This window comes from Corvus hawaiiensis, chromosome 26 (assembly GCF_020740725.1).
Source record: "Corvus hawaiiensis isolate bCorHaw1 chromosome 26, bCorHaw1.pri.cur, whole genome shotgun sequence".
NCBI classification, from domain to species: domain Eukaryota; kingdom Metazoa; phylum Chordata; class Aves; order Passeriformes; family Corvidae; genus Corvus; species Corvus hawaiiensis.
This window is the reverse complement of record NC_063238.1, coordinates 4,607,377-4,619,932: the sequence shown is the minus strand read 5'-3', so window position 1 is coordinate 4,619,932 and position 12,556 is coordinate 4,607,377. Positions and strand designations below refer to the sequence as shown.

The window sequence follows — 12,556 nt, the reverse complement described above, 5'->3', positions numbered from 1 at the left end:
TCCTTCTGTATAGTTTCACTGCTTATTTCTGGTAGATGTTAAGTCTTATTTACATGAACACATGTTCTGTTTGTTAAGGACTTTGTTTTTTATATGAGATTCATGTTTCCAGCTTTATCAAAAAGTGCAGGCGGCCAGCTCTGATTGAAAAACATAATAGAAAGCTGATTAAATTGGGTAGAAATGTAATGAATAAATGACATTGGAACTTGACTATTGCATTCTGTGCTTGTAATTCCAATCTTACCAACAAGCTTCTGTTTGAATAAAAATGTCTAGTTGGAATATTCCCAAACTTGAAAAGAGCTGATCTAATCCAGATGGTAACTTTGAATTGGAAATAAGATTTCAGGTTATTTTTTGTTAAGGCTCTTTGCTTTATGCTATTGCTGCACAGAAGGCTAACATGATAATCCAAGATAAAAGTAGTTGTTTATGGTGGAGATTCTGGTATTTGGGATATAAACCTGCCCTTTTTCTTTGAATAGTCTTTGTAGTCACCTCAATTTCATGTGGAAAATATTCTAAACAGGTGGATTAGTACTTTGTAGTATTGAAGAGAGAGATTATTTCAGGAAATGGTCAATTTTGCCATGTACTAAATTTAAAAGTTCCAGTAAGAATTTCTTAAAAATACTGCTTTGTTTCTAAGTAGTCTGTTCTTAAACAAAATACATACATCTTTACTTCCCTAGAATTTGTTAGAGAAATCTACTGAGAGAGAAACTCGCCAAGAATATGCTCTTGCCATGATTCAGTGTAAAGTTTTAAAGCAGCTAGAGAATTTGGATCAGCAGAAATATGATGATGAAGACATCAGTGAAGATATCAAATTTCTACTGGACAAGCTTGGTGAGAGTGTGCAGGACCTTAGGTATGCTTTGCAGTCTGCACTTAAAAATGCAGTTATATGAATGTTGGTAGAACTTTTTTATTTTTTAAGGCTAAAATACTTACAGAATTGTGATATGTAAATGCTATTTAGTAAGATAAAGCATACCGAGATGTCCTGGTTGTTAGTTTCCTATTGTCTGTCAGTATTTAGAGGCTAAATAGAAAATAAATCTTCACTTATGTATGTGATCTTTGTAACTGATAATTTGTTAAAGGACTTGTAAAGGCTTTGACTTAAAGGATTTCCAGTCAAAACTGAAGACTACCTGATCAGAATAAGTTCTACTGTCCAGATTAACTCAAGTTTTTGCTAGTGTTTACCTAGTTCTTGCTCTTGTGCCTAAATTAAAGTGCATATTGTAGGTAGTGTCAAAGGTTTAAGTGGATGGAAGGTAAAGACTGGAATTCATGGTTGAGGAAGGCAAAACATAAAAACCCAGCAAAAAAGCAAATTAAATTCCAAAATGTTGCATTTGTGTGGCTTAGGTTTTTCCTTTTTTTTTTTTTTTTCTGGGAATAGTGTTTTGGGCTGGATAGAGGGGTATGGCTGGAAACAATTTTTTCTTCTTCCCTCGCATGCATTTTCTTACTTATAAAATGTTGAGACAGGAAACAATTCTCATACTCTGCAGAGCACTGACTTCCAAATATATCATAGCAATTTGAGCTCCATCTTTATTAGGGACAGGCTTGGGCATATGGTTCAATGTGTTCATAGAAGCTTGGCCAATATCTCATTTAGGTCTTATGTTGCAGCTCCTTTGATGAATACAGTTCTGAGCTCAAGTCAGGAAGACTGGAGTGGAGTCCTGTGCACAAGTCTGAGAAGTTTTGGCGGGAGAATGCTGTAAGACTAAATGAGAAGAATTATGAACTACTGAAGTGAGTCTTCAAGTCTTGAATCACATGATTTTTTAATACTTTCTGTGTTTACATGAAGCTGAATCTATTGTAGGTTTTACATTTTAACACAACGTAGTGTCAAGAATGAAAGCAAGTCAAAACATCCTGCTTATTTTAGAATGCCTAGTTTTTTCTGTTCAAAAGCAGAATTGTTTATTTGCTGGTCAGAATGTATTGATGATAGAGGGAATATCTCCAGGTTAACTTGCATGCAGGTTTGATTTGATTAGAAGTGTTTTTACTATATCTTAATCTTAGTTTGGTATTGTGTGGTGGTGTTGATTTGAGTAATGAACTCCTGTCTTGGATATTTGGGAGTTGAAAGTTGTGGTACTATTCCACTGAAAATTTGACTCAGTGCGTTATGTTGCAATCTGTCTCTTTTGTGTTGGGACTAGGTTTGGAGTACATAGATTGTTAGATGAAGTGAATCTGAAGCTCATATTTTCTTTTGCAGTCAAGGAGTGGCATATGAAACTGTTCTGAAATGATGCCTGGCTCTTAGTAGTCTCATGTTCATTGTCATTAACTGATAATAAATACATGGTGTTCTTTCAGTTCAGTGCTTGCTTCTAAGTGCCAGATCTAACAGAAATCAGGAGGTTGAGTGGAGCATGTGAGATGTTAGAAGGAATGGCAAGAGCAAGGTGATCCTGAGCTTTATGTGCATGTCGACTGCCATGACACCTCACCAAAAGTCTGATAAATTCTTCCCTGAGGGCATATTGCTGAATATGTAGGATTATACTTAACTATTTTAGATGCTGAAACTGCAGCATGAAGTTCATGTTGAAGCTTAGTATTTCCTGTAGGGATTACAATGTTTTGCTGTATTTATTTCTTCTTGTTCTGGGACTTAATTTATTGTGCTTGTGCTGCTCCAGAGACAGTGATCTTCAATAGTTCTTTTAACACACCCCGAACTCTCAAAAAAACCCCCCAAAAACTCAACACCACAACACCAAACCAAACAAACCAACCTACAAAAAAACCACCCACCCTCTGCCACAACATGATGTGGAGATTCTTGCATCTCAGAACTTCGTTTTTTGCATTGTAAGGCATTTGACAGACAACACTTGCTTTAAGCCATATAAATTTATTTTCCTTATCTGCCTGTTTATTAGTTTTCTAAATCTAATACTCTTACACTGCTGTTAAACAGAATTGTTTTTGTGCCTTCTGCTACTATTGCCTACTTTGATGGTGGACTTGTATTTTGTTTAACAATATTGTATAGATCTTTGGTGTCATCTGATTAGTGTTATGGTTCAAGTTCCTGCTTCCTCTTTGTGTTGAAAGGTTCTTTTCATTTGAGAAGTGCTTTTTCTGTCACTTTCTGGCTTCTAGGGAGGCAGTGGCTGTGGTAATTTAATTTTACCAGGATGTCCTTTTTTTAATTCCAGTTGAATTTTTCAGCTTGTTTCTGACTTTCTCTGATTAGAACACATTTTTCATCTCACTAGGTATAGAAGAATCTAATTTTCCAGTGATCTGTATGTTTAACCTTTTCAACTGTGCCTAACCTTCATAATCTGTGTCATTTCCCCCCCGTCTCACTACTGGCTAGAGAACAGTGTTACTTGCAGCTGTTTTCCACTAAAGGTGGTTTAACTACTTAATTAAAATGCAGACAGTTGAGAAGCGGTTTTCTACTTCTTACAGCTCTGTGTTTCTGTGCATGCTAAGAAAATAACATGTGGCACTGAGGTAATTTACAATCAGTATAGTTTTCATCTTCTTTGTCTTTGAGTTCAGACAGAACTGCTTTTTAATGCAGCTTATCTAGAACTCAGAACTGTTGGTCTTGAAGCCAAAGTATAAAAAAGGAGAGATTTTGTAATCCTTGGTTATAGGTATTTGTGCACGTACCTTGCTAAACTGACTCTAGTGAATACTTTAAATAATTCTGTTAATTAGGGCAGGTTGTTGGTTTCATTAAGTACAACTGCATGTTTGGAAAAAGTTCTAGCTTTACTTTTTGGGTGACTTGTAAAGCATTTTTATGCTTATGGGCTTTGTTATTTTAAGTTATTACTGATTAAAACCCCCTCATAGATCAGAAAACAAAAACAAAAAAATAAAAACCAACCCAAAACCTGGGACTTGATTGTTTCAAATTCTTTCCTAGAATCCTGACAAAACTTCTGGAGGTTTCTGATGATCCACAGGTGCTGGCTGTAGCTGCTCATGACGTGGGAGAATATGTACGGCACTATCCCCGTGGAAAACGGTAGGAAAATGCCAGTATGTTGTTATTCTAGAGAGTACCTGGAGTATGTACTATGCCTGTGGCTTTTTTTGCTTATTTATATTAAAACATGCTACAAAGGGACTGCAGGTTATGCTTAAATTTTATTCACTGGGAAGGTGAGAAAGCACAAACTAGATCAGATGAGAAAATGCAAACTGGATCTTTGACTTAATGTATTTCAGTGTCTCTTAACTTTGAAGGGAACCAGTGTTTAGAGCAAGTATTGAATACAATGTTTAGACTAAAGCAGAAGCCAGGCACCAGAAGAAATTGAAAGAACTACCAAGAGTTTAATCAACATACAATTTTGCCTCTCTGTTGTGACTAACTGGACTGTAATTATTGGACTTAGGGTAGACATGGACTATTCCAACGATGATAAAGACTCTTTCGTGACTTAAGACTACAGAGAAGTTTTTTCCACAAACAGTTGCTATTGTCATTTCAGTGATGCACAGATTCGGTTGTCACTCTGCCATTTAAGCATGTTTTAGCTACACAGATACACATTTTGGTGAAAGTGTTCATGTTCATTATAAACCCAAATCCTGTTGAAATCCACACAGACGTTGCTATATTTTCCTGCTTTTAAAACCTGCTAGCAAAGATGTTTACTGAATAATTGCACCTCTGAGGCAGAGACCACTGAAGCAGAAAGAAGCCTTTGGTTTTTGCAGGAATCTGGCTCATCACTCACACTGGGGGACATGTGACTTAATTTTTGTAGCAAAGAAGAGGTCTGTTCCTGGTTTCTGGTCAGGGTTTAATGGATGTCATGGTTTAACCCCAGCTGGCAATTCAGGTCCATACAGCCACTTGCTCTCTCCCCACAGCAGAATGGGGGAGAAATAGAAGAAAAGTGAGAAAATTTGTGGTTTGAGATAAAGACAATTTAATAGGTAAAGCAAAACAGGGAATTAATTCACTGCTTCCCACGAGCAGGCAGGTGTTCAGCCATCCCAGGGAAAGCAGGGCTCCATCATGCATAATGGGTACTTGGAAAGATAAACACCATGGCTTTCAATGATCCCCCCTTCCTTCTTCTTCTTCCAGTTTTATATGCTGAGCATGATGCCATGTGGTATAGAATATCCCTTTGGTCAACTGGGGTGAGCTGCAATGGCTGTGTCCTGTCCCAAGTCTTCGTGCAGCCCCAGTCCCCTTGCTGGTGGGGTGAGGAGCAGAAAAGGCCATGATGCAGTGCAAATGCTGCTCAGCAATGATGAAATCAACAGTGGTTTTAGTACAAAGAGGAAAATTAACTACCTCAGCTAAAACCAGCTCAATAGATGAGAATGGCCTTCTAGCCTTGCTGGGAATTTCATGAACACTTCTTGTGTAGACTGCTGTCTTGACAGCAGTAGAATCATGGACAACACACTGAAACTTCAGGCTGTACATATGCTAGGAAGACTTGTTGATTCCAGAAATACTCACAGCCCTTATAGTCTTGTCAGCTGCTTGAACTGAAATGGTATTTGGAAGAGAGGCAAGATATCCTTCAGTAAGGTGGAAACTAATAGTGCTGCCTGCAAATGGCAAAGCTGGAGGACTGACTAATACTGGTTGTTCTTGCTTTAAGCTGCTCTTTGTATGGAATCATTTTATTATGTGTTTGCTTTAATCTTTAAACAGCTTGCATGCATCTACCTGAATGTTTAGGCTAGTATGGCCATGCAGTTGCTGGACCAAAGCTATTGGTGGAAAACAGGACCTGTAGCTGGAAAATGTATAGCTCTTAGGACCACAGCTCCACTCAGCTCCCAGGCTGTTAAGCCCATTCAGCAATGTGCCAGACTTCAAAAGGAGTGGTCATCAGCAAATAAGAAGTGTCCTCGATACTGTTCTAACCCACGTTCTTACCTCAAATTCTTACCTCAAATTCTTACACTTTAGCTGCTGCTTGCAGACTTGGCTTATTTAGCTTTCTGTTCCAATGAACAAACTGAAATGCCTCAATCTCTTTCTTCTAAAGAATTTCTTTTGTAATCCAGTGTATTCTTACCAAATATGACTTCAGCAATTTTGGAACTAACTAAAACCTTAAAATACCTATGGATTATGTGTCAGTTCCAGCATAATAGTCCATTTCTTATGTTTTTTGATACAGAGTCGTGTACTTCTCCCATGCGTGGTTGGTATTTCACACTCTCATTGTATGACTCACTTTAAGAATGGATACTGTTTCTTGGTTTAGAAGAGTAGAAGAATTCAGGTGTCAAAAGAATACTTTTGTTTCCATTAAGCATTTATTGTCAACTCTTAACTGGATCATCGTTTAGCCTTTGAAGGTTGTGGAGATGAAGTGGAACCTAAAACTACTTGACTTTACTTGCTGCACACAGCAGAGACCTAGAGTTACACCTCTGGCTAATCTTTCCCTCTGTCTGACAAAAGAAAATGTTTGTTAAACTACGACTGCGTTTTTGCATGGCTGTTCTCTAACGCTTAAGTAATTATAAGTTGCTTTTATTACACATTGTGGACCAAATTGTCAAGACAATAGCACTGTGAGCTTCTCGTGAGGCTCACCAAGATGCATTTTCTGAAAGTGTAACTGCAGAAATAAAGTATGGCTAGCCAGATCACTGTGGAAAGCCGAATTAATTCCGCTTTTGTAAGGGTTTTATCTTTGCTAGTCAATTTTTCCCAGTTTTCTAATACTTAAACTTAAAGGCAAGTTCTGTGGTATTTCATTCCCCATACGAGAAATATTACAGCCCATGGTTTTATGCTTATAAACAGAAAATTCACAAAAATAAAGCAAAGCGATCTAAAAACACTATTAAGCAAAGAGAGAAAACTAGAGAAGATAGGATTCGATCTCAAGACCCCAGGGTTTATAAACTGTGGCTGGAAATAGGTTTCAAGCCTCCCAGCCGCAGTGCCACCTGCCTGTGTGCCAAAGGGTGTTGGCTGGATACAAGCTAGCAACAAACCAACAGAGGGAAAATTAAATTCCTTGGAACTCTCACACAAGTTCCCTGACAAGCTCTCACGAGCTGCCAAGCTAACAAAAAGGGGAAACACCAAATGAAATCCCCCCTCCCCCCCCGGACTCTTCCGAGTCCCTAAACAAACTGTAAGAGATCTCTTAACACCCAACCCAGGTGCCAACAGAATACCACCTTTATTCATTTACTCACGTGCCTCTGTGCTGGATCTGGAGAGTCTTCTGGACTCTTGGGGCTTCTCTGCCTCCTGGACTGCTGCAACTGCCCCCCCGGTGCTGGCAAGGAGGGGGAGCTGAGCTGGATCTTTCTGAGTCCCAGAGGATTTTCAGAAGCCTCGTTGTCCTATCTGGGGTGCCAAAGAACTGATGCCTGAAGAGGCCTCCTAGAAACAGAGACTAGACAGGAGTAAGGGAATAAAAGTAGGTATGTACTTGAAGGGCCTTCAAAGGTACACCCTGGGGAGCCAGAGGCTTTTGCCAAGATGAACCCCAAGATGGATGACAGGTCACGAGTTCTTCACACTTTTATAAGTTTGGTTCATTTGCATATCAGGGTTAATTCTCCAATTAAAGCTTCAGTTTAATGATGTAATTCCCATCAGCTTATCCCCCCTCTCAAAGGCTTTTGGTTTATACTTTTTGAGCCTAGGACAGTCTGGGTGTCCTTGAAGAGCAGGCCCAGAGAGGCTTTGTTATGTTTACCTAGCACAAGAGAGCAGAAATTAACAGGCTACAAGAAACTTCAGAGTTACACACCAAGCAGTACAGAATATGAAAAATATAAGTTAAAACCTAAGGCATCAGTGCTGGTGCTTCCTGTCACTGAAAATAAAGGCAGGCCTCCAGCACACCTTCCATGTGGCCCAAGGCTTATTTCTATGTACTACCAACACTTTGAATTTCTTGAATGCTAGGAACGTGGGCTTTGTGTTTGACATGTAGAAAAGATGGAGACCTAGAGCCATTCTCTTCCCTAGCTTATGATTTAGAAAAAAAACTTGCATTCCCTTTTTCACCCTGGCCTGCTTTCAGATATGTAGTGTGGATTTTATATTTGTTTTCTGCTATGACAGTCTAAATTGTACTCCTTTATCTTGTGTCTTCTTTCTCCCTTTAAATGGGTCGTGTTAAAACGTGGATCTTAAGCATCCAGAAACTTTTTTGAAATGCCACTCTCCTGGCTTAGTGCAGTGGTGTAATGGGGAACAGTCACTGCAGATGATGTGCACACATAACTGTTCCACTGGGCTCTATTACTGCTGTAAAGTAAGCAGCAGTTGAGGAGAGGGGAAACTAAATGTAGTGTTTTGGACAAATTTGGAACTTGCAGGAATAGGATTCACTGCGAACCTTCTTCACTGTTTAGACCTTTGGGTTGAAAACCCATGGCTGGGAAGTGATTTGTACCTGTAGGCAGCATTATGCAAGAATGATAATGCTGTTCTTTGACTCTTCATGTTCTCAGCCATAATTTCAGTGATGTATTGTCATCTAAAAGAGCCTATTACCATTTGTGATTATAGGCTTTTAGCTTTTCATTTTGGTTCTTGCATTCTTCCAGCATAAGGAAACTTTTGAGTTTAATGCCTTTTTCACATCCTTTCAATTCCTGAAAATCCATTGTTTTAAGTCAGTCCTATAATAAAGACAAAAATACAGTATTTCATACTCTTGCCTTTGTGTGCAGTGGTTTTATATTTAACTCATTAAAAATGTGAGGCAGTATAAGGCAGGCATAAAGGTTTTTTGAATCTGTTACATTACTAATAACGTCTTGAATTCTTGGCAAGGATTTTCCAGCTTGAAACAATTGCATTTTTCTGAATCCATTCCTGCTTTATGAAACAAATGTTTTAATATTATTGGGAAATAATATTCCCTGTGGTCTTAAGGATGGTTTTAACTGAGTTATAAAGTGAAATTGAAAATTCTTTTTTTCATCTCCATGCTGTCTTTATACCTGTTCTGCAAAAATCCATTATGTTGTGCAGCAGCAATGCATTAATCTGGCTATGAAAAGAGCAGTACTACATGCAGATAGCTCATGCAAGCTTAGAATGGCAGGACAACATTAAGTTAAGCCTAAAGCAAGTGATAGTGTCTTCACAGAATTCTATGTTTAACTACTAAGTGACCTGTGAGAGAACTGATATGAAACAAACATGTAAGTCAGTGAGTAAATCAGCTTATATATTCCTTGCAAATTCTCTCCAAACTTACTGTTATGATAGGCTGAAATGCTGCGTGTGAAGTCATCTGGATGGTGGTATTTTTTCAGGTTTTAAGTGTGTTGCCTTCCACTGTTTTTATTAAGAAATAATATATTCATGACATGCAATACAGGGTTTCATCAGTATTTCATAGGGGATTTGGTATAGCTGTTAAAAAGCTATGGCTGACTCTGGTGGTGAAGTTTGTAGTGAAGGATGCAGCTGAAGCATATACTGTTCTGGGAATTGTACCTTAACAGCCAGTTCTGCATCTTGTGCAGGAATAGCTATAGCTCTAGTACAGTTTGAATGTCAAAAAACACTATATGTATGAGGTGGGTGATTTAATAGGTGTTGGTGTGATTACAAGCATTTTTCTTTATTAGACAGTGCCAGAAGAGATTGGGGTTTTATTCTTGCAAAGAATGGAGTGACCTGGTTATGATCCATTTATGGGGGGGAGGGCACTACCTCTCCTACCTAATAATTGTTAATGCTATACCCTGCCAACCCTCTTAGAGAGATGGATAAAGTAAACAATCCTCTCTGAAAAGGGTTCTTTTCTTGATTATTTATTTCAAAGTCGCAAACAGGAGTCCAGTAGAAACACTTTCTGATGTTGCTAATTCTTAAAAAAAAATTTTTTTAAAAAATCAGTAGTTAATAGGAGATGTTACAAATATAGATTATGTCAGATGAGATGTGTATCTTGGGAAATAAATACTTTAATAAAATAAATATGAATATAATTTAAACTTGCCTTGACTGTGAAGAGGTTGGATAGGATAGCTACCCAGAATTTAAAGTAGTCCAAAACGTTAAAAAACTTGCTCCTCTCCTGTTTTTCAGAGTGATTGAACAACTTGGTGGTAAGCAGCTGGTCATGAACCACATGCATCACGAAGACCAGCAAGTTCGTTATAATGCACTACTGGCTGTGCAGAAGCTGATGGTTCACAATTGGTATGTGAAGATTATTTAACTTGCTGCTAACAGTGTGAAATCTTTGGTGTGGAGAGAGGATTCAAGACCGTAGATTTCTTTTAGGGGAAAAATAACATTTTTATGTGGTAAGACAGCAGTTTTTAAACAACAGATCAGTATTATGCTGATGGTAAGAACTTAGTAGTTCTGTGTATTTTGGAAGCAGTTGAATTGAGTAGCTTTACCTTACATGGTTGAATGTTTTACAAGTAATTCACTTGAACAATGTATTTTAGCTTAGGATGGGTATTAGGAAAAGGTTTTTCACCCAGAGGGTGGTTGAGCACTGGAACAGGCTCCCCAGGAGAGTGGTCACAGCACCAGCCTGACAGAGTTCAAGAAGTGTTTGGACGATGCTCTCAGACAAATGGTGTGGCTCTTGGGCTTGCCCTGTGCAGGGCCAGGAGCTGGACTCAATGATTCTTGTGGCTCCTTATCCAACTCAGGATATTCTATAATGATTCTATGAATTTATTGGAACTGCTTGTGGAATAGCAGAAGTCCATGTGCCAATTGGTTAGATGAAGTTGCGAGTCACATGCTGGTACCTCTTTCATCAATCACTGAGAATAGGATTTGAATTGAGGTGTTTCTTTCATTGTTTGTTGAGTAGTTCTGTAATAACCCTGAAGTCTTGGCAAGTTCTGCCACAGAACTTGCTGGTGGGTGATGCTGCCTTTCCAACAGAACACACAACCCTATAGGGAAGCATTGAAGGGCTGAAGCTCTGATAAACTTCAGCTTTCATGGAGCCACGTTGTATAAGTTGCCAAACTAATTAGGAATGCTAAGCATGAAGCATGGAGAGTTAAGAAAACTAATTAGGAGCTTTTAATCTGATTATTAATTATGAGTGCACCAGAGCTCATATTTTCATTTTGGCATTGCCTTAAAGGAAGATAAAATACAGCAATACATCTGAGAATATTGGAACGTAAGTGTTGGGATACAAAAAACTAATTTAATTTTGAATTTAAACAACCTTTTATTTCTGACAAGCTTAGTGCTTGGACATATCTATAACTTCTGTCAGTTTTCTCTCCTATGACAGAATGTGATCTTTTTGAAAGGCTGAGTACGGATGATGCCAGCAGTGTGCAAGTGGTAGGGGAACAAGGTCTACCAAGCACCTTCTGAAAGGTTAAGTCACCTCCTTGCTTGTCAACTCAACAGGCTGGTTGAGTTGACAAAAAGCTCCCACTGTCTCTCTCTGCAGTGTGTCTTAGGTAACACAAAGCTAATTTTCTCCCTTTCCTTCTGAAGAATATGGGTTTTAAGGTTTTAACTCTCATGCATGTTACATTAATTTTATCATACTCTCTCCCTCTCACATACTGTGGGAACCTTCTATAACAGAGAAACACATGTTTAAATACCTTACTATGAAAAATCCAGCTAATACTCTCAACCTGTAAGGAGCACTTTGATAAATAACATGGAATTTCTGAGTGTGTGGAGACTAAATGCACGGTCATGTGCAATCTAATTTTTGGTCATTATTGTATATTATGCTCTACCCTGCTTCTCAGTTTAATACATTTCTTTTCTCACTATGCTGTTCTGATATATTTGAAACATTGAGTATCACAAACCAGCTGTAACTAAATAGAGATTACAGCATGGAAAGTTTAGTTACTGATAGTGCCTTCTGCAGTAGGGACAGGTTTTATTTCATGTGTGTTCTGATGTCTTCAAAATCTGCTAGTAAGACCTTTGGTCTTTCTCCAGCACAAACCTCACTGGTACTAAAAGTTTTCCTGAATGCCAAACCTGGCTTTTTCTCACTTTCAGTGTGAGAATCCTACTTGCAAAAACATCTGGTCTTCTAGGTTTGCTTTGGTTTTTTAATGGTATGAACGTTTCTGTGCCTGCTTTTCACAGTTTGTGAACCTTTAGGCTTGAGCCTGAGAGGGAGATGGCAAAAGTGCCTAGTTTCAGCTCTTCAGAGGTGTCAGTAAAAAGGATCTGTGTAAGTTAATGCCACTTCCAAATTCATACTATCATCTCTGTAGGGAGTGTTTTCTTGTTTAATTCATAGTGGAACAAGCTTCTGGACCATGTTGTCCTTGGCTTCTATTTGCCAAAGTAGTGTTCCCCCTGGCATGGACTTACAGCTTAAGCTAAGGAAATGACACACTGTATGTGGGATGCTAGATCTGTCTTTGTGTAGATCTGGCTTTTGATGAGTGTCAGGAGCTCTTCTGTTTCATTGCTGTCTCTTCTCATCACACAAGTTGAGTCCCCTGATGGCTGCACACTGTGGTTTAAGTGCCCACTTACTAAGCTTTGCTTTGTTATAAGGTGCAACTTGGAGGTTTTGCTTACCTTGCTCTTCAAAGCTGGGGAAACAATAAACGT

The 12,556-nt window shown here is 38.5% G+C and overlaps 1 protein-coding gene across 2 annotated transcripts in view; it reads left to right on the top strand.

Moving 5' to 3' along the window:
• Positions 1-12,556, top strand: part of ATP6V1H (ATPase H+ transporting V1 subunit H) — a 58,773-nt gene that overhangs the window by 27,024 nt on the left and 19,193 nt on the right. For both annotated transcript variants that reach the window (XM_048286414.1, XM_048286415.1), the window contains exons 10-13: positions 696-874; positions 1,651-1,776; positions 3,929-4,030; positions 10,064-10,177. In XM_048286414.1, the coding sequence (XP_048142371.1) occupies positions 696-874; positions 1,651-1,776; positions 3,929-4,030; positions 10,064-10,177 (521 nt within the window). The remainder of the gene's footprint in view (positions 1-695; positions 875-1,650; positions 1,777-3,928; positions 4,031-10,063; positions 10,178-12,556) is intronic.